An 18,841-nucleotide genomic window follows, 5' to 3' on the forward strand; every position below is an offset into this window, starting at 1 on the left:
CACCTCGCCACCTTTCTAGCTTTGTTCTTTTCTCTTCTCAGACGTACCCGCTTTTTTCCAGTTGCACCTGTGAATTCCTAGTTTTCCCTTACTGACCCACGCCCTGCTCTAGTAACAGTTTTCTACGAATTAATCTCTGTTTCCGAACCAAAATTTTAAAGCTGCCAAGATTTCTTTTTAAAAAATGTGCTGCACTTTGGTGGGTAAATATTCTGTTAATGTTGCTGCATTCTTTCATATGGATCAGCAGACACTGTCACTACACAAATACTAATAAACTGACCAGTGAATGTCAATATTTGTGGAGACGTTGTCCTTAGGCAGGTTGGCAAAGGGCACCTCTTTGCTCCTCTTTGCTTTAAGCAACAGTTTGCGGCAGTGGGAGGAAAAAGCAGGTTAAACAACTGATTGCCTAAATGGGTATACATTTTCTAAAATAAAGAGTTATAGTTATTATATCATGCTGCAATACTATTGAAGGACTTTACCTCCTGGCCTGAGGAAAGACGAGAATAATACAAATATGACTCAGCTGTTTCCAACTTCCGAAAAGGATGAATATTACAGCCAAACCTAGAGTCCAAAACAGAATTTTGAGTTAACGTTGGGGTCATGAGACACAAAAATGAAGAAGCAAAGAAATAGGCCACTTAGCTTGTTAAATTAAAGAGAAAAAGGCTTCCCACTCTTTACATACCAGTACCGTTTAATAACGGTATTTACATTTTATAAAAGTTGCTAATCTGCCTGTTCTAGGCAAAAATACAAATGTTAGCATAGCACTACACTTTGCATCATAGTACAGTCTGTTTGACAGTCTGGAAGACGGTATGAGCTGTGATCTAAAGGTTACATAATGGAACAAACAAAACAGGATGAATGGCTCCATAATAATGATACTAATAGCACCCCTCCAACAGCCCTCCCTTGCCTCTGGTCCTCTTGGATGGCTGCCCCATCTGGTGCCTCCCTCCTTCTTCGCAGGATGTTGAAGAAATGTGTGGTCTCAGGTTTTCAGTAGTTTTGGGGGCTGTGGATGGCCTAGATATTTTTTTCTTCCTGTCCCTGATTAGATATTATAATATCATACCATATAAAATTTTATAATGGAAACAACAAATACAAATGAATAAATAAACAGATAAATGAAACACAAGTGGAGCCTATAGAGAATGTATAGAGCTGATCTTCAAAAAGTAAAATGTGTTTGGCACCGAAGCATTCAGATCAGAGTTCTGATTGCAAAAACTGCCAGACAGGACATATATTTAAAAAAGGAAAAATGACATTAGTGAAGCAGGGCTTAGCATGTGGTAGAACAAACTGTATTTATTCCAAGAAAAAACGAAACTGGAATAACAAGATGACAAGAGACATGTTGCAACTCGTCCTCTCTCAGAATAAAATAAGAGAGCAGTTTCAGTTGAAGCTGAGCTGCTCATTGCACCACTAAGTAGCACAGCTGTAACATAGGTGCACCTGCTCGAGTTACAAGATACATGCACAGTAAATAAATAGGCTTATATTTAAGAAAAATGAGAAAGAATGTATTATTTACAAAGATTGTATTAACAAGTATTATTTTTCAATAGAAATACATTAATTTGATATCAAAGGAGAGAAACAGAGGTGCATACAGTTAAAAAGAAAGACTGTCACAATAATTAAGAATAGGTCAATACAAAGAGAACCAAAATAAATAAAGCTGTTAACTTATTATTTATCTACAGATTATATATTGTACAGATGTGCTGCCTCATTTGCAAATAAAGTTTTCTTGATTTGGACTGTATATAAATATAGCCTGTTTAGACCTTAAAACTATGTTGTTTAGCTCTTATTAATCAGATCGACTCTGCCATGCATGGCACTTAAATTCATTATGAAAACTCTTTCCAATACAAGACCTTTATGAATGGTGCCTCACAGAAAAGTGCTGCTTCTGATTTAGCATTGTAGCTATCACAGATTATTAGACTCAGTGCAAAATTAACAGCTGATGAAAGTGACAGTCATCAACTGTAGGTTAGAGGTAAGAAGCCCTTCTTTGGTTGCCTAGATGAAGTTAAAACATTTTGGGTCTTTTGAGGTTTCTACAGTGATTTTAATTTTACTTCCTATATTATGGCCATGGACATGGTCCAATCCTGAGGCTCATCGCTCCTGATTGGCCATTTTAAAGCAAAATTAGCTACACTAGGATTGTCAGTCTGTGACTTTGGGTGAGACCCAAAATAGCTGTTTTTCCTGAAAAGGTGTGTCTACAACCAGAAAAGTAGTTACAAAGTTACAATAATGCACTGGAATGGGAAATGGAGCATATTCTCCTTGTTTCCAAGACAATATGTTTTATTCTTGGACTCCTAAGCAGCTTCGGATGGTTCACAGTTCAAAATAATACTTATTTATCTTTGTTTTTAAGCCTCAGTTTGACTTTTCAGTTCATCTTCTGTCTTTTCTTGGCTTCTCTCCCTATAAGCCACCTTTTGTCTAACTGACTGGTTTCCCTCATAAACAGAAGATTTGAATGGTAAGGGGACCTTTTGTGCTCATGGTCAGAACTGCATGTCTCAGATAAAAATATTGACGCTATCCACTCTCTATAATGCAATAAAAGTGATTACATGACCTCATCACATGAAACTTCAGATACTACAGGTCATCTAACACAGTAAGAAATGTAACAATCAATTTGCACAGATGAACTGAGTTGAGCTATTGCCATTTAGAAATACATACAGAGAGACTAAAGCCATGCTGAAGACTGTTTAGGCACAGGTGCTTTGTTCAGGGATACTGACAATGACAGTCACTGTATTCATATAAACTCTTTCTCAAAGCCTGTTTCCCTGTCATTGAAATGTGTAGCTTCTTCAGCTGCTCTCCTGCTTCCTCCAGATATTTCAGAAGCTCCACTTCCTGATCTTACTTGATCCGAAGTTCTTGCCCCTCTGGAGTTGTGTGGTTTTCTATCAAAGCTGTTCCTTGTGGTGTTTACACATCTGGATTCTTGAGCATCACCTCTTTTTCATCATGTTCAAGAATCCTAGAAAAAGTACAGTGTTAACTTGTCATTTTGTGTTCTTTGTGGTCACATAGAACAATGTATACAATTCACAGACAGGAGGATTCACTTGTGTTTGAATATTGGCTTAGTTTATCCCACTTTTTAAAGTATTTGCCCCCTATTTGGAATTGGTTTTATTTTGATTCTTCATAAATGAAAAAAGAAGTTTAGGGTCATGGCACATTGTTGACATGCTTGCCATGTTTTCTCAGATCTCAGTAGAGAAAATTTCATGTTCTTGTAATGACAAAAACACTATTTTAAAATGGAAAAAAAGAGAGACTTGTTTACCTTACTCGGCATCTGTGAATGGTCAGTAGAATACTCAGAAACACGGCGAGTAAGCCCGGAACCAAGACCAATTTCAAAGACCAGGACGGGACTGGAACATATCATGTAACATTATTAAAAACCACAGTAGTTTCACATATAGCATATGAAGCATTTCATCATGAAATCTACCTGGAACATGTATGTGTGTCTCTCTGCTCTGGTTGGTGTTCCTCTGTTGGACTCTGCAGGTGATGTTGTTGCTGTGTCTCTTCTCCACAGTCACTCTGCTGCTGACAGTATAGAGGTCATCAGGACCTCTGAGGGTCTCTGTAGGTCCAGCAGAGAGGAGGTTTCCCTCAGCATCCAACCACAGCAGCTCAGGCTCTGGATACCAGCCTGCAGACTCACACTGTAACACCACTTTACTGCTGGTTTTACTTATTACAGTGACTTTAGGAAAGGAGACAGCACCTAAAAAGAGAAAAGAAAACCAAGACCGGGAGAAATACTTTAAATTCACAGTGCCAACATTGTGGTTATTGGTTGATTATGTTTGTAAAAGGTATCAGTGTGACCTGGAGCTTAGTAAAGACTAGTAATTTAGAAAAGTGAACTGGAAAAGCAGAAGAAAATGAATCGATGGAACAACTTTGCTAAAATAACCAAAGAGACACATATACACTTAACTTAATTATACAAGTTAGTTATTATGAAAGCAAATTACTATCATAGTGTTGCATTTTGAAGAAAATATTATTGCATTTTGACACAGTGCACCCTGGATGGTTTGCTAATCTGTGGAAAGGTTAACACATAAAGTCAAAAAGCATTCACGCCTACAGACAATTTTGAACTGCCAGTTAACCTGACCCCACTAACTGCATGTCTTTGGACTGTGGGAGGAGGTGGGGGTACTGGGAGAGAACCCACACAGTTGTGGGAAAAACATGTAAACACCACACTGAAAACACCAGTCAAACCCATCAGAGCTAATACCCAAAACACTACTGTGAGGTATCACTGCAACAGCATGCTGAACATAAATGTATTCATTTGTTGTTAAGGGGGCAATAAATAAATTAACTTCTTAAGCCGCACAGAAAGCACAGAAAAAAAAAAGTCTTATTTTAATTTTTGCTTTTTTTGACAAAACGTATGGTTTGGGTTTGAGATCTATTTGAGGTCATCAGTGGAGAATTAGACCTCTCGAAGTTAATGACATATCCTGAGTCATGCCATACATATTAACAAGAGGATCCCAAGCTTTCTTCCCTCAAAGGCTGAAAAATCCTTTTAGTCCATGTAGGGATCCAGTCCCATGACACTAAAGGATAACTTGATCTGAAGCTGTTTGTAATGTTTCCATGAGAACAAGAAGCCAGTGTCTGCATTCTTTTCTTTCAGTTACATGAGATTTTTCAACTCAAATTGAGCACTCAAAGTACTTTAAAACACATTAATACATAATGAAAGGACATAAAAAATAATATAACGTGCATTTACTTACCAACAATGAGTTTAATGAAGGCCTCTTGTCCCACTTGTGGCACAAGGCATCTGTATATTCCCTCGTCAGAGACGGTCACGTTTGAGATTTTCAGTGAAATGTCTCCATGTTCCAGTTTTTCCTTAACCACTGATGTCCTTCCTCTGTACGACGGCTGCTTGTTCACCACGTGTTCTTTTTCGTCTGCCCACTCGTAAACAAACCCGGGCGTTAGGTCAGGTCTCGCCCACTCCAGCCTCATGCCATTAGCATTCATTTCTGGTTTAATGTGGCACGGCAAAACAACCTCTTCCCCAACTGTGGCCACGACTGCTGGAACGACAATGAGAGGCCGCCCTGAGGAGGAAAAGGAAACAGCGGAGTAAAGTGAGCATTCCTGACAGTGTAAGTCACAGTTACTGTCAAACCTCTTACAGTTTACAAACAAGTTGACATTTATATAAAATTAGACCAAACTGGAAATATTACTTCTACTACTACTACTAATAATAATAATAATCTAACCTATTGTGGGTTTTTTTTCTACTCTTAAACTTGTACTTTCTTACATGACCCAAATATTTCCCACGTGTGGGACTAATAAAGGTTTATCTTATCTTAACTTACCAAGCACTTAACCTTGGTGACGTTGAGCTCAGAGAAGAAAATGAAAAAAATGTACAAACTGTACTGTAAACTGCAGTCAAACCACATGACAGTTGTTTACACCCATACCACTTAAGGCATCTGACCCCAGGATATAATAAAAAAAGACAAACTTCAATATAATATAATATAATATAATATAATATAATATAATATATGACAACAATCATGACCTGTTCAGGCAACCAAAAATGTGGCCTTTGCTTCTGTTTTTTGGTTTAAGGAGGAGAAACACAAAAGGTTGCATAACAAAACATATAGTGCAATTATGCAGTAAAAATGTCTAATAATCCAATGGCGACATCAAATGAGCGTTCAGTAGAAAAGAGTATTCAAAACACAAAAGACTACACAAAGAAATGCTTGATAGGGGTTGTATTGTGAAATGCTTTGTGGGTTGGCTCTTTGATTCTGGAGGAGGAAGTTACTGATCTCAACCACAAATGTTTTGCACGCAGTTAAGAGGCAGCGTGTGCAATGTGAAGTGACACCATGCTGATAAAACTATGAACTCACCTCTGTGTATCAGGAGAAGGCAGAAAATCATGTGCTGTAAAATCATGGCTCTGTAGCCTCTCAATGATAACTTATATCTCCACAGATGCATCTTGGAAATCTTAAAGAAAAAGAAAAGTTGTAAAATTAACGAGATTAAAGACAATCAAAATAAATCATGCTAATTATGCGATTTTGCTCCAAGAGAAAAAGCATTTTCTGTTCGTTTTGTCCTCTTTTCTTCATCATTGACTGTTTTTTCTCCCTCTTCTGGTCGTGTTTAATTCGTTTTTTATATTTGCTTTTAAAACAATGAACTCCCCTTCCAGATCTTTTCATATAAACCGATTGTTAAGTTTCTGCATTGACTTCGGGCTTAGTTTTGTCGCTCTAGTCATGAGCTTCTTTGTTTTGCTTTTGTGTTAAATGACATTAAGTATCAAAGTTAAATCAAAATTTAGACTCACAAGAGAGACGCAACTGTGATTTTATTATGTCATATAATGCGAAAAAAGCTATTCTATTCTATTCTATTGTTTTAATCTCAAAGCCAGAAGACGACAAAGACATATAAACGATGTTGGACGGTTTTAAAATCCCCTGAACTGCTGTGACGCTCCCCTTCCGTCAGCTGAGAAAACTCTTTAACATTTAAATCGACTGTACTTGGATGGGTAACGGAATGTTTCTCCCACTGAAAACGCTACATCGGGATGAACAGAATCGACCTTTTGCGAATTGCGACTTACTGCTATTGTGTCCTTGTTTACTTGCATTCATCTTTTATAAGGCATTGATGCCTCTTTTGCTGTTGGACCCTATCTGAAAGTTACGGATACCACGTTCACTTTCACTGTATTGTTGTTTGTTTCTTCTTTGTATTATTTGTTACGATATATTTATATAATTGCACATAAACGTTAAAACCTTTGACACTGTAAGCTGTTTTACTTCTATAACAGTTCTGATGAGAATAATCAAAAGTATTTAAGAGGAAGACTTACCTCAAAGAGAACAAAAGTCTACGACTTGCTGCGCAAGAGCTCTGTTGTTTGTTTACACTGTCACGTGCGATCAGCCGCGTGAGCTTCCTGTCTAAAACCAGGAAATCGTGACGACGATAATATGGCTCAGTGTTTTAAGCTAAACGTTGTTTGCAGATGCCATGTATATGTAAATATATAGCAACAGATATATAAAACCTCGTGTCTCAGCGCACTTTCACTGATATGGCATTTCTGGTGTCACTTTTCTCTATAACGCTCGCTCTCTCCCGCTCTCTCTCTCTCTCTCTCTCTCTCTCTTTCTCTCTCACACACACACACACACACACACACACACACACACAGTGGTCTTTGATTTCATCATTTTCATATTTTGACAAATTTGTTTGAAGGCTGTAAAATAAATCGATTTAATTATGTTATTTTTAAAATATATTTCATTTGGGTTAAATCAACACGTTTTTGTACATGAACTTGAAACTGGACTCGTACAGTCTCTCTCTATAAGAACAGAAACACCCTACAAAGGCTCGTTATCAGTGCAAAATTGCATTGAGGTTTTGCAAAAACGACGTGCTTTACTTGCTCTGTAATTCAGCCTGAAACTGCCTCAGACCTAATAATAACTAAAGTAATACACAAGGCTTCGACAAAGATAAGCGAACTATATACTACGGCAGACTCCACGAATCAAACTATGGAGCTGGAAAGTTGACATGTCGATGAAGCACCATCAGCCCATTTACTGTGTAAATCGAGTGTAATGTTTCATTTTTAACACCAGATGGCGACCCCTGGAGAGGTCAGGAGCACCACCTTTTTTCTTCTTTTTTTTTGTTGGTGTCGAAGCGTCAGTGTGTCAGCAGGTGAGAAACAGCAGGTGAGAAACAGCAGGTGAGAAACAGCGTAACTGCGGCACCGCCCACAGCCAAACCAAGATCAAAAGTCTGAGGTTGTGAGTGTCAGTCAGTGTTTCTGATCACACTGATCTGAAAGGCTTCTGGTGTCTGCAGAGAGAATGATAACTTCCGAAACATTTAATTTGGTTCTTCAGTAATTGAGTGGGAAAGTCTTTTGTCCTTTAGGGATGTATCGTCGTCTTTTCGTGGTTGCCAGTCTGCTGTCATCCTATATGGGTAAGAAAAAGAGCTGGGTTATGCTGATTTTGTTTAGAGCAACGATTTAATTCACGTTCAGTCAAAGAGAAAAGTAAATCAGAAGGGCCAAAGAACGTTAGGGATTTTCGGTTAACTGCAAAACGCCCTCGTCATGCATCGCTGTTATCAGATAAAGATCACAGGAGCCAACAGGTTTTTCTTTCAGGATTTCTTTAAATTAACTTTTCCAAGCGGTGAACAGTGACTCCTGGCCGTCAACAGGATACTTAACAGCACAAGCTCAACATGACCTTTCATTGCACGAGCCGCGGATCCAAGCAATACTGCGATTGTTTGTCTTCCACTAGTGCGAGAAAGTGTTTGTTTAAACTTCACCTGCTGCCGTTACCTCTGTAAATCATGCCAAACCAGTTAGCTAGAAAATAATAACTCGGCGTCCTTAGGTCAAGCTTCAAATCTGCAGTGATCTCAGGACGTGTTAAGAGATTTTCAGAATAAAAGAATAGTTTTCAACATTATAGACAGGATTTCATATTATACATTCTGTAGTAGTGCTGTATAATTACTACAAACACTGTAGTCATAGTATTTTTAACTAGTGCTGAAATTATGGTTATTTAATGTAATTACTCACAAAGTTTGAAAAAACAAAACCATAACGCATTTAAAAGTAACCCCAAATCAATACGAATATAATACATCTATAAATGGATAAGAGAGGAAGAGAAAATAACAGATATGTCAATTAAATATGCCACAGTCTAGTGCAGAGGGAATTTGGGGGACTTGAAAGAGGAAAAAACACAAACATAATTGTGAACAGCAATGATGTGCAATCATTTAATCATAATTGTTCTTTAATTGTTAAAGATGCACACACTGCATGCCTGAATCAAATGAAATGTACGGTTTGTTAACTGGTGCAGAACTGTGCGCCATGTTCAAAGTTTCTGATGTTCAGTCTTAACCATGTCTGCATGTCTTAATGAGGAGTTGCTGCCATGTGATTTGTGTGAATAGATATTTGCACTGACATGCAGTTGAACTGGTGTACCACATAAAGTGTGTTTCTATGCATCTTGCTTACGTAAATGTCACAATTATCTGTGTCCTGACAAAGTGTGGGACGTAGAGTATGTGTGAGACAGTGTGGGACATTTTCATGTATGTACAAAGTATACATCTTACAGGTTTGGGGACTTCCCCACCTTACCTCATGAACATCACTGGCCAATATCTTAATCACGCTGAACCAACCAGTGCAAACCTCAATAGATGGACTCGTGCCAATAGTTGTATCATTAACCAAATACTATGCATTTAAAAATAAATGCCATCAGAAATGCAGTGCATTCAGAAGTTCATGATTAATTGGATGAGAGAATATTTGAGTGACTAAGCCGTCATTGTTGCGTCACAGGAAAGTACTGCTGCAACGTTATGCAGGTGAAAAAGATAATAAGTGCAAGCAGCTGATTGTGGCATTCAAAGTCCTCAGAAACAAACGTCTTGCAGCTTTGTTTTCTGTCGGGCTCTTTGGGTGGTAATTTTCTTTCATTTCAAATAAGATAAGATGGCCAAACCTGGATAAGAGAAAAAATAAATCAACAATGTCACCAAAACAAACAAAGAAACAACAAAAAAAAACCCAGTTTACTGTGTCAGAATTTTTTTTCTTTTAAAAAGGGGCTTTCTCTTCTGGATGTCGTACTTTTGTTACAGATGTATGCCCTTATAGCTTTAACGTGGCATTAAAAATATATGGGATAGACTTGATTGTCTCTGTAATGTAACTGTAATCCTGCTGGTCAATACTCAGAGTATTGATCAGGATTTGAAAAAGACGGGTAAACTGCAGAGTTTGCCTTGTAGCTCCGTGCTCTCTTCACCTATAACACATAGAATAACATACAGGAGTCAATCCACCTGGAGGCATTGAATACCTTCTAGTAAAGTTTTACTCACATTGTTTATTGCCTACTTCATTAACTTTAGTTTTTATCATTTTAATATGGTTGTTTATCCTTTTTGTGTTTTCTTTTTTTTTTTTTTTTTTTTTTTTTCTTTTCTTTTTTCTAGGTGGATCCTCTGCTCAGGATCAGCCAGTGCACGTTCTTGCCTTTGCTGGTGGAGATGTTATTCTACCGTGCAGTTTCCATATCTCTGACAAGGAAGACTTTCCGACTGTTGAGTGGTCCAAGGAAGGCTTGAAGCCAGATGTTGTCTTCTTGTACCGGGATGGCTGTGAGGCCTACGAGATGAAGAATCCAGTCTTCGAATACAGGACAAGCCTCATCATGAAAGAGCTCAAAGATGGAAACATCTCATTACGGATCTCCAATGTGCAGGTGCCTGATACTGGAAAGTACCAGTGCCTCATATTCCAGAAAAATGTCGCCAGGAAGGTTACAACAGTGGAGCTGTTTGTGGGTATGTCCACTCATGTTCATTTCCACACAAAGAGTTCACCATTGAATTGCCTAAGTGTGCTTCACCCACTTAAATGTTGGGTTCTTGTCCAATTCAGCTAAATTCATTTAACATGCGATCAGGATCTGGGTTTTACTTTAGAGTCAGAGCTCGAATGGGCACAATTTTGAATTACAGGAGGATAAACCATGCTCCACAAAGTTTATGCTAGGTTAGATGGTGGTCCTTGATATAAGTTGACCCTACCCCTAACAGCACAGAGCTCTTTAAACATAGACAGTATCTGTGAGCTGCTTCTTTTCTGCATCTGTATCTCATTTCATCTTCTATCTATTTGATTTTCCTTTTGAATAAACAATTGAGCTATTAATTATACCTAAAAATCTGAATCCATTCTTCGGGTCGTATAGCAACTGAATAAAAATCAATGATACGTCCATAAATCCACACACTTGTAAAACTTCTCACATTTCAGCCTTTAGTTGTCAACAGTCTAAAACTACTTCAAAGTTAAATGAGTCTTGATGAGTATCAAGCTTTATTGGTTGATAAGGTTAGCCACTATCTTGCTAGAGAAAACTTTCCTTCTGTTCAAATGTTCTGTTTATGGAGGTCAACAGAAGAAAGTATAGGAAACAGGGGAAACTGGCTTCTTTTAGACAGTGGAGCTGAACAGAAGAGTTGCACCAACCACCAATGAAAGACGAGTAGACCATATTTTGACTGTGACATATACAAAGCTGCTCTAGTTGAGTTCAAAGATAAAGACATAGCATAATAGATCCAAAAAAGGAAACTTTAAACAGATTTCCAAATGGTAAATGGCCTGTATTTATATAGCGCTTTACTAGTCCCTAAGGACCCCAAAGCGCTTTACATATCCAGTCATCCACCCATTCACACACTGGTGATGGCAGCTACATTGTAGCCACAGCCACCCTGGGGCGCACTGACAGAGGCGAGACTGCCGGACACTGGCGCCACCGGGCCCTCTGACCACCACCAGTAGGACACAACGACCGAGACTGTCCAAGCAACCGGCAACCTTCCAATTACAAGGCAAACTCCCAACTCTTAAGCCACGATCGCCCACAAATGGAAGGAACAGAACAGAGATTATTTAAACACAGATCCACTACTTTCAGCTATATATCACACTTTAGTGGCAAGTATCCTGAGTATGGGCTGTAAATATAGTAGCAGTTATGAAAAACACTGAGAATCAGTTCCACTTTGCTCTTTAAGTAATACATTGTGTACATAACATTTAATCCTCATGGGTTAAAAATATGTGACTGTTTTCTGAGTCGTTTCTGAAGCTTAAAGTACAAACAACAGCTTCATCCACAGGAATGTCCTTTGAGTTCAGTGTGTGTGTACACATTTGACTCTTTTTTTTTTTTTTTTTTTTTTTTTTTTTTTTTTTTTTTTTTTTTTTTTCTTTTTAATAGTTGGGCGTTTCATAACAGGTTGAACTGGTTGATCATTAGCCTCATTGCTCATGTAGCAATCGCCCACCTGTGGGCTGGACCGGAAGAACATATCCGGTGTGTCCTCATTTGGTTTCATGTCTCTCTGTTTAAATGTGATTTGGACCAAACGTGGACATTAAATCAAGCTGCCACTGCCAATAATGAAAAACAGGAAATGAGACTATTGCATTTCTTGAAATTCTTGTTTCATTCATGTCTCCATTAAATCCCTGAAGTTGAGTCACAGTCATTAGACCTTAAACAAGCAACCATTGCATCACCAAACCTCTGCCAGGGATAGTAGATACAATTCTGTTATTGTTACAAATTTGGATATATTTTTGTCCCTAATGAATGAAAAATATTAACACAACCATGGTGGTACCTGCATCATTTTTTGGGGGGTCTGTAAAGTAAAATGTGTGTGCTAAACCTTCAAATGACACCAGCTTTATTTCATTATTTTACTGGGAATATGGCCAGTTGGCCTTGTTCAGAAGTGCATATTATACTATTAATAATATTTGACCAATGTAAGATTTAAACTCCTGTAAAAGTTGCCATGATTAAGGATTGGTTCACATGAGATAATCTTTCTTTCATCAGAGGAACAGACTTTTAGGAACCAAAGTCTTTTTATAGGAGGAGACACTCATCTACTTAAACGCTCAATTTCAAGGAGCTTTAGAAAAGTTGATTACTTTATAAAAAGCACAGCTCCATATAAATATCATAGGGTTGTGACCTTACAGTTTAAATTGCTCTGAGGCAACTGCTGTTGTGATTTGATACTGTCTATAAATAGTTTAATTTAATTGTGTAAAAGCAGTTTGTATTGTCTGTGTATCACTTAGTGTCTTTCATTCTTCTTCAGAAGCCAAGAGTGTTATAAAGTGTGGGTTTGACATCATAGATGTAACTTTAACATAAAAACAATAACAGGTTTATCAGAAATAAGGACAGGTGCGTCGGATGGCAGATTTAATGATCACACCTTCTGGTTTTGTTGTTTTTACAGTGGCTGTTTCTGAGCCAAGGCTTTCAGTGATTTCAGCGGAGGGTGATGCCATAACTTTGCATTGTGAAGCAAACTGCTGGCTGCCAGAGCCTCAGGTAACATTTCTGGATGACAATGGAAAGAACATCTATGGGGAAAACCCCAAAGGACAACAAGATGCCCGTGGATATTTCACTGTGACACGAAGAGCCACTCTGCAAAGAGCTACCAGCAGGTTATACATATTTTTTTAGACATTAATAATTGGATAAGCATTTTTAAATTTTATTACAGTACTGTGCAAAAGTCTTGAATCTGTCTCTTTATATTCTGATAGGACAACAGGAAAACACAGCGTCAGAACTCATTGTTTCTCTGGCTCTAATCTCATTAGGTAACTGTCAGGAGTAGTTCTCATGCAGTGTAACCCTATCTGCTGTGGACTGGCCTCCTGAGAGCCAGGGCCCCTATATTCACACTGTGAGATCATCAGGACACAACACAAAATAAACATCCAAAGGAGAATTTCAATGACCTTCAGCAACCCCGATGAGTATTCTTGAAGACTACCTAAAGAAATGACAAGAAACATTGCCTATAAGAGTTCAGACTGTGGGCCCATTTGTGTTTGTACTTTTCAATAAATCACTGCACTTCCCCCCATATAATTCTTTAGGTGGGAAAAAGTGCAGTGATTTATTGCACGTAGACTTGCTCAAGACTTTTGCACAATACTGCAGATTATGTTTAACCAACTAACTGTGAAATTAGATTTTCACTTATATGATGTGAGGTATAAACTGTGTATTTGTCAAACAGTGTCACCTGCAGAGTTCATCAACCAGAGTTTAACCAGACCAGGGAAACAAAGATCCTCATACCAGGTATGCCAGATCTTCACGTGTGCATTCAAACACCCATATTCACATTTTTTTTAAATGCATTTGCTATCTATTTGGGGTTTATGTGTAGGTTTTATTGGGATTTCTATAAATTACCGTGTGTGGAGTTTTATCAGATGACCACTATGTTAACCATTTGCTCTCTAGTTGCTTTCCACATGTCACTTCACACCAGGATTGACACCCTAACCCACTGTTGTCTTTATTTTAAGCTGTAAGAAATCCACACCAGACCTGGGTGTGCCCTCATGCTTTGCGCATCTTTTATTATCTCTGTCACGCTTGCTGTACACGCTTGGCTGCCAGCCATACACATCAACGATGATCCCCAAACATAGGACCCTACACAGATTCTAGGCTGATTGCAATGCACAGGTGCGTCTGCCTTCCCTGCAACGGCACCGCAGAACACACCTGTGATTGATCATGTAGTTCTAGCCAAAATATCTATACTTAGAGACCGATCCATCCACCCATCCATTCTCTTCCACTTATGCATGTCTTTGGATGCTGGGAGAAAGCCAGATTACCTGGGGAGAACCCACGCAAACACAGGGAGAACATGCAAACTCCCCACAGAAAGACCCCGGCCTGATCGTGGAATTGAATTCTTGCTGTGAGGCAACAGTGCTTACCACCGTGCCACTGTGCTGCTTAGAGATCATGATAACAAATTATATCTTTACTCCAATACAACCTATGTACGGCCTCTGCACCACATGCTTGCCAGTTTGCATATCGCCTCTATTCTTGACATTGTCTGGAGTCCTGTTGAGTTTGTTGGCAGTACAGTTTAGCACGTGTCACTGTCTCAATCTAGTAGCCTGATTAAGAAACCTGGCAGGGCACTGGGTGTTTATTTCCTACCAATAAGGACTCATTAGACTTGAAGAAAAACTTGCAGATATATGGTATTTTATATTAAGTATAATATGAATTATCTGTTCATATGTCAACACAATGTTATGTCATTTCAGGTGTCTGCATGAAGTCTGATCCTCACACTATCGCCATCACCATTGGAGGAACAGCACTGTTTTTCTTAGTTGCAGCTGGATTCGTTGCCCTTTCATGCATAAAATGCTTCAGATTTGGTGAGTCACAGTTCTGAATTATACAAAAAAATGCAAAGCAAGGGCCATTGATATAGACTGCCAGTGAGCAGTTGAGAAACATTTTTAAATGACAGCAAAGTGGTTTTGGTGTTTTATTTTTTTATTGTTGTTGTTGTTGTTGTTGTTGTTTTTGTTTTAAGGATGAAGAAAAATGTAGTTGCTCTTTACATAGAGAACACAAAGACAGAATTACATGTGTGTAAGGTGGAAACTCAGGGGTTTTGTGACTGACTCAATAGTATACACTGATCAGGCATAACATTAACGATAACTGACATGGCACCAGTAAGTGGGTGGGATATATTAGGGAGCCAAGTGAACATTTTGTCCTCAAACTTAATGTCAGAAGCAGGAACAACTGGTATGCATAGGCATTTGAGCAAGTTAATTTGGGCCTAAATTGTGATGGCTAGATGACGAAGTCAGAGCACCAACGAGTTCATGTTGAGCCAAGGCTCACTGATGGATGTGCGGTCCGATCCAACAGACGAGCTACTGGAGCTCAAATTAAAGAATTAATTAAAGTTAATGTTGTTTCTGATAAAAGGTGTATGAATACATACACTGGGAAACACTTGGGAAACACCTGGTACCACAATGTACTTTTGGAAAAAGGCAAGCAGCAGATCCTGTTATACTGTTCTGCTGGAAAATCATTGCTCCTGCTACCCATGTGGGTAATACTTTGATACGTACCACCTACCTAAGAATTGTTTTTGCAGACCATGTACCCCTTTCGTGGAAATGGTTCCCTGAACTTTTTAGCAACATAATACACAACGTAATAAAGCAAAAACGGATCATGAATGGTTTATGAAGCTCAATCCAATCTGTTCGTCTGTGACATGTGTTTGGACAAAGAAGTCCAGTCCATGGAGGACCAACTTCACAACTTCCACGACTTGAAAGACGTTTTTCTAACATCTTGATGTTTTGACAGTGAAAAAGGGACCAAAACAATATTCAATGGGTGATCATATTGTTTTGCCTGATCTGTGTATTTCTTGGAGTTCCTTTGTCTGTACAGTGATCATAGTTTTTGTTTTGTTTTCCTGAAGTCATAAATCAAGTGAAAGGTTGGATAATTTTCCTATAGCCATCTATACAGTTTGAATTCTATTTGCCACAAGATGATTCAGCTTTTTTATTTTTATTTTACACAGCTATTGTAAAGCAGCCAGTGAACAGAAAGACATCAAATCAAAGCCTCATCCACCCGACAAGAGTTAACAGCACAGACAGCTCGTTAAATGGCAGCATTGGACAGATGAAAAGACAGTCTGGGTTTCTTATCGAAGATGAGACTCAAAAACTACAGGACAGCAATGTTGTTTCCTACAACGGTGGAACAACTGTCCAATGTCATTCCACACCCACAGCAGACGTTTCAAAACCCTCCAAACTACTCTTAACTCACGACCCTGACAACAAGAGCTTGACCAGTGTGTACAATCCAAACCCATCTTCAGCTTCAACCAGCTATAAAACTCCAAAATCTGATGACTTACCCAAAAGCAGGGGTTCAAAGCTTATCATCAAAAGGCAAAACAGCTTTCCAGACCCTGGTCACATATCTCAAAGAAACCACCGTATATACAGCAGTCCAGCTATTTTACAACTACACTTACCAACATCCAACCCTTCTTCTGCTCTCAGTAGCCACCAGATGATCAACTCCAGTGTCTCACCCCATCAAAGCACCCACCATCCTCAGCGTAGACACTCGCCAGGACTTCCACAGTTAGCTGAATTTCATAACCGTCACAGCCTCCTGAGAAATTTACCTGAAGAAGATGAACATAGAAGTTTATTAAGAAATGAAAAGTAAAGGAAATGTAAGCTGTACATTTCAAGCATAAGGCAAGACAATGTTTGCTCGGTTTAAATGACTGAAACTCCTTAACTGAGCAATAACTAGAAACTGAAATTTCACACCAGTGATGGAAGCACGGAGTAGGGGCTTGACAGTCAGCTGCAGTGTCTCCTGTTCTTTGAATGTTTTTAATATTAAGCATGATTTCGTTCTTTTTCTTTGCATTACCAGTCAAAAAATGGGACCAGACCATGATGTATGGTGCTTGCGATACTTTTGCTTATATATAAAAGGCTGTTTCTTTTTACTTTCATATTAAGAGTTGGGGCTAGTTTGTATGTTTTTGTTTGTTTGGAGAAAAAAACCAGTTCTTTGTTAACATTGTTAACACTCTGTGGGGCGATCGTGGCTCAAGAGTTGGGAGTTCACCTTGTAATTGGAAGGTTGCCGGTTCAAGCCCCGGCTTGGACGGTCTCGGTCGTTGTGTCCTTGGGCAAGACACTTCACCCGTTGTCTACTGGCTGTGGTCAGAGGGCCCGGTGGCGCCAGTGTCCGGCAGCCTCCCCTCTGTCAGTGCGCCCCAGGGTGGCTGTGGCTACAATGTAGCTTGTCATCACCAGTGTGTGAATGGGTGGATGACTGGATGTGTGAAGCGCTTTGGGGTCCTTAGGGACTAGTAAACCTATACAAATGCAGGCCATTTCACCATCACTTTGTTAACATATAGGAGTGCTTTTCCAATAGATGAAATAATTGCACTTTAAAGCCTTTTTTTACTTGCTATTGTATTTTTTTGTATAGTGTTATGTATCAATGGGCTTGAGAAAAAATATATTTCCAATTATGTTTTTGCATAAACTGTGCAAATGGAAATTGATATGTTTGTATTTTTATAGATGAAACATTGGACATTGAGCTCTGTTTCACTGGCTCATGTAACAAAAATGTTTTGTTATCCAAAAAAAAAAAAAGACTCCCAAATCATTCTTGTTTGCTAATGTTTTGCACAAGGTCATTTGTGCCTTTGTTTGCTGCCCTGATTATCCCAGTGTACTTTCTGCTGGCATGAATCAGAGCTAATTTCCCTGACTTTACTTTTTACTCAGGAAATGCTTTTATCGCTGCCCCGATTTTAAGTGTCAGATGACTCCACCAGGAACACTTAACCCAGGTGTTAAGTGTTTATTTATTTCATTGTATCTTTTCATATCTATATTGATGTAAGTCTTTAGTATTACTTTTATGTCTTCAACTGTGTCTATTATTATTATTATTATTATTATTATTATTATTATTATTATTATTATTATTAAAAAGTTGTAGTTTGTAAAGTTTGTAGGGCAAAAACATGTCTCGGTTTGTAAAGTTTGTTGAATTTGCACACACTGACGACAAAGATTAATACATTGAAAAGTACAAACACAAATGGGTACAAAGTCCGAACGCTCTTAGGCAATGTTTCTTGTAATTTCTTTAGGTAGTCTTCAAGAATATGCCTCAGGCTTCCTGAAGTGCATTCACAGTCAAAAATAAGCACTTGCACCCGTTCATACATTTTCCCAATGCATTGTCATGTGACTTGTGTTATCCGTGTGTATATTCAGGTTGGAACGTCCTTGTGTGCTGGGAGAAAATGTTCTCCCACACTCATAAACGGAAAGAAAGAAAGAAAAAAGTCAAGGCATCAAGTGGCAAGTTTAGTCCATTGTGCTACAGTGAAACTGGTAGCACAAAATGCTTTTATCACTGTATGCCCCAGAGGGGTCGATGGCACGATATGGCAGCCTGGCTTCTGTCAGTCTGCCCCAGGGCAGCTGTGGCTACAACTGTAGCTGCCTCCACCAGTGTGTGAATGTGAGAGTGAATTAATAGTGGTATTGTAAAGCACTTTGGGTGCCTTGAAAAGCGCTATATAAATCCAATCCATTATTATTATTATTATTATTATTATTATTATTATTATTATTATTATTATTATTACCATTATTATTATTTTATTATTA

General features: G+C 38.5%; 2 protein-coding genes across 2 annotated transcripts; one reads left to right on the forward strand and one right to left on the reverse strand.

Moving 5' to 3' along the window:
* Positions 1–1,222: 1,222 nt before the first annotated feature.
* LOC112429714 (butyrophilin subfamily 1 member A1) lies at positions 1,223–7,197 on the reverse strand. Its single transcript, XM_024799704.2, has 6 exons — positions 6,992–7,197; positions 6,009–6,108; positions 4,848–5,183; positions 3,530–3,811; positions 3,359–3,449; positions 1,223–3,046 (listed from the first exon to the last, which is right to left on the reverse strand). The coding sequence occupies exons 2-6, from the start codon at positions 6,097–6,099 to the stop codon at positions 2,995–2,997; spliced, it is 852 nt and encodes a 283-aa protein (XP_024655472.2). The 5' UTR covers positions 6,100–6,108; positions 6,992–7,197; the 3' UTR covers positions 1,223–2,994.
* Positions 7,198–7,923: 726 nt separating this feature from the next.
* LOC101467196 (uncharacterized) lies at positions 7,924–18,089 on the forward strand. Its single transcript, XM_012916290.5, has 6 exons — positions 7,924–8,127; positions 10,189–10,539; positions 13,030–13,243; positions 13,828–13,892; positions 14,888–15,004; positions 16,189–18,089. The coding sequence occupies exons 1-6, from the start codon at positions 8,079–8,081 to the stop codon at positions 16,851–16,853; spliced, it is 1,461 nt and encodes a 486-aa protein (XP_012771744.3). The 5' UTR covers positions 7,924–8,078; the 3' UTR covers positions 16,854–18,089.
* The last annotated feature ends 752 nt before the right edge of the window (positions 18,090–18,841 follow it).

The sequence above is a fragment of the Maylandia zebra genome, linkage group LG3 (genome assembly GCF_041146795.1).
Source record: "Maylandia zebra isolate NMK-2024a linkage group LG3, Mzebra_GT3a, whole genome shotgun sequence".
Lineage (NCBI taxonomy): Eukaryota > Metazoa > Chordata > Actinopteri > Cichliformes > Cichlidae > Maylandia > Maylandia zebra.

Coding starts and splice junctions, on each gene's coding strand:
- LOC112429714 (XM_024799704.2), bottom strand. CDS start 6,099: ATGCATCTGTGGAGATATAAGTTATCATTGAGAGGCTACAGAGCCATG. Junction 5,184..6,008: donor CCTTCTCCTGATACACAGAG/GTGAGTTCATAG, acceptor TTTCCTCCTCAG/GGCGGCCTCTCATTGTCGTT. Junction 3,812..4,847: donor CTTCATTAAACTCATTGTTG/GTAAGTAAATGC, acceptor TTCTCTTTTTAG/GTGCTGTCTCCTTTCCTAAA.
- LOC101467196 (XM_012916290.5), top strand. CDS start 8,079: ATGTATCGTCGTCTTTTCGTGGTTGCCAGTCTGCTGTCATCCTATATG. Junction 10,540..13,029: donor AACAGTGGAGCTGTTTGTGG/GTATGTCCACTC, acceptor TTGTTTTTACAG/TGGCTGTTTCTGAGCCAAGG. Junction 13,893..14,887: donor AACAAAGATCCTCATACCAG/GTATGCCAGATC, acceptor ATGTCATTTCAG/GTGTCTGCATGAAGTCTGAT.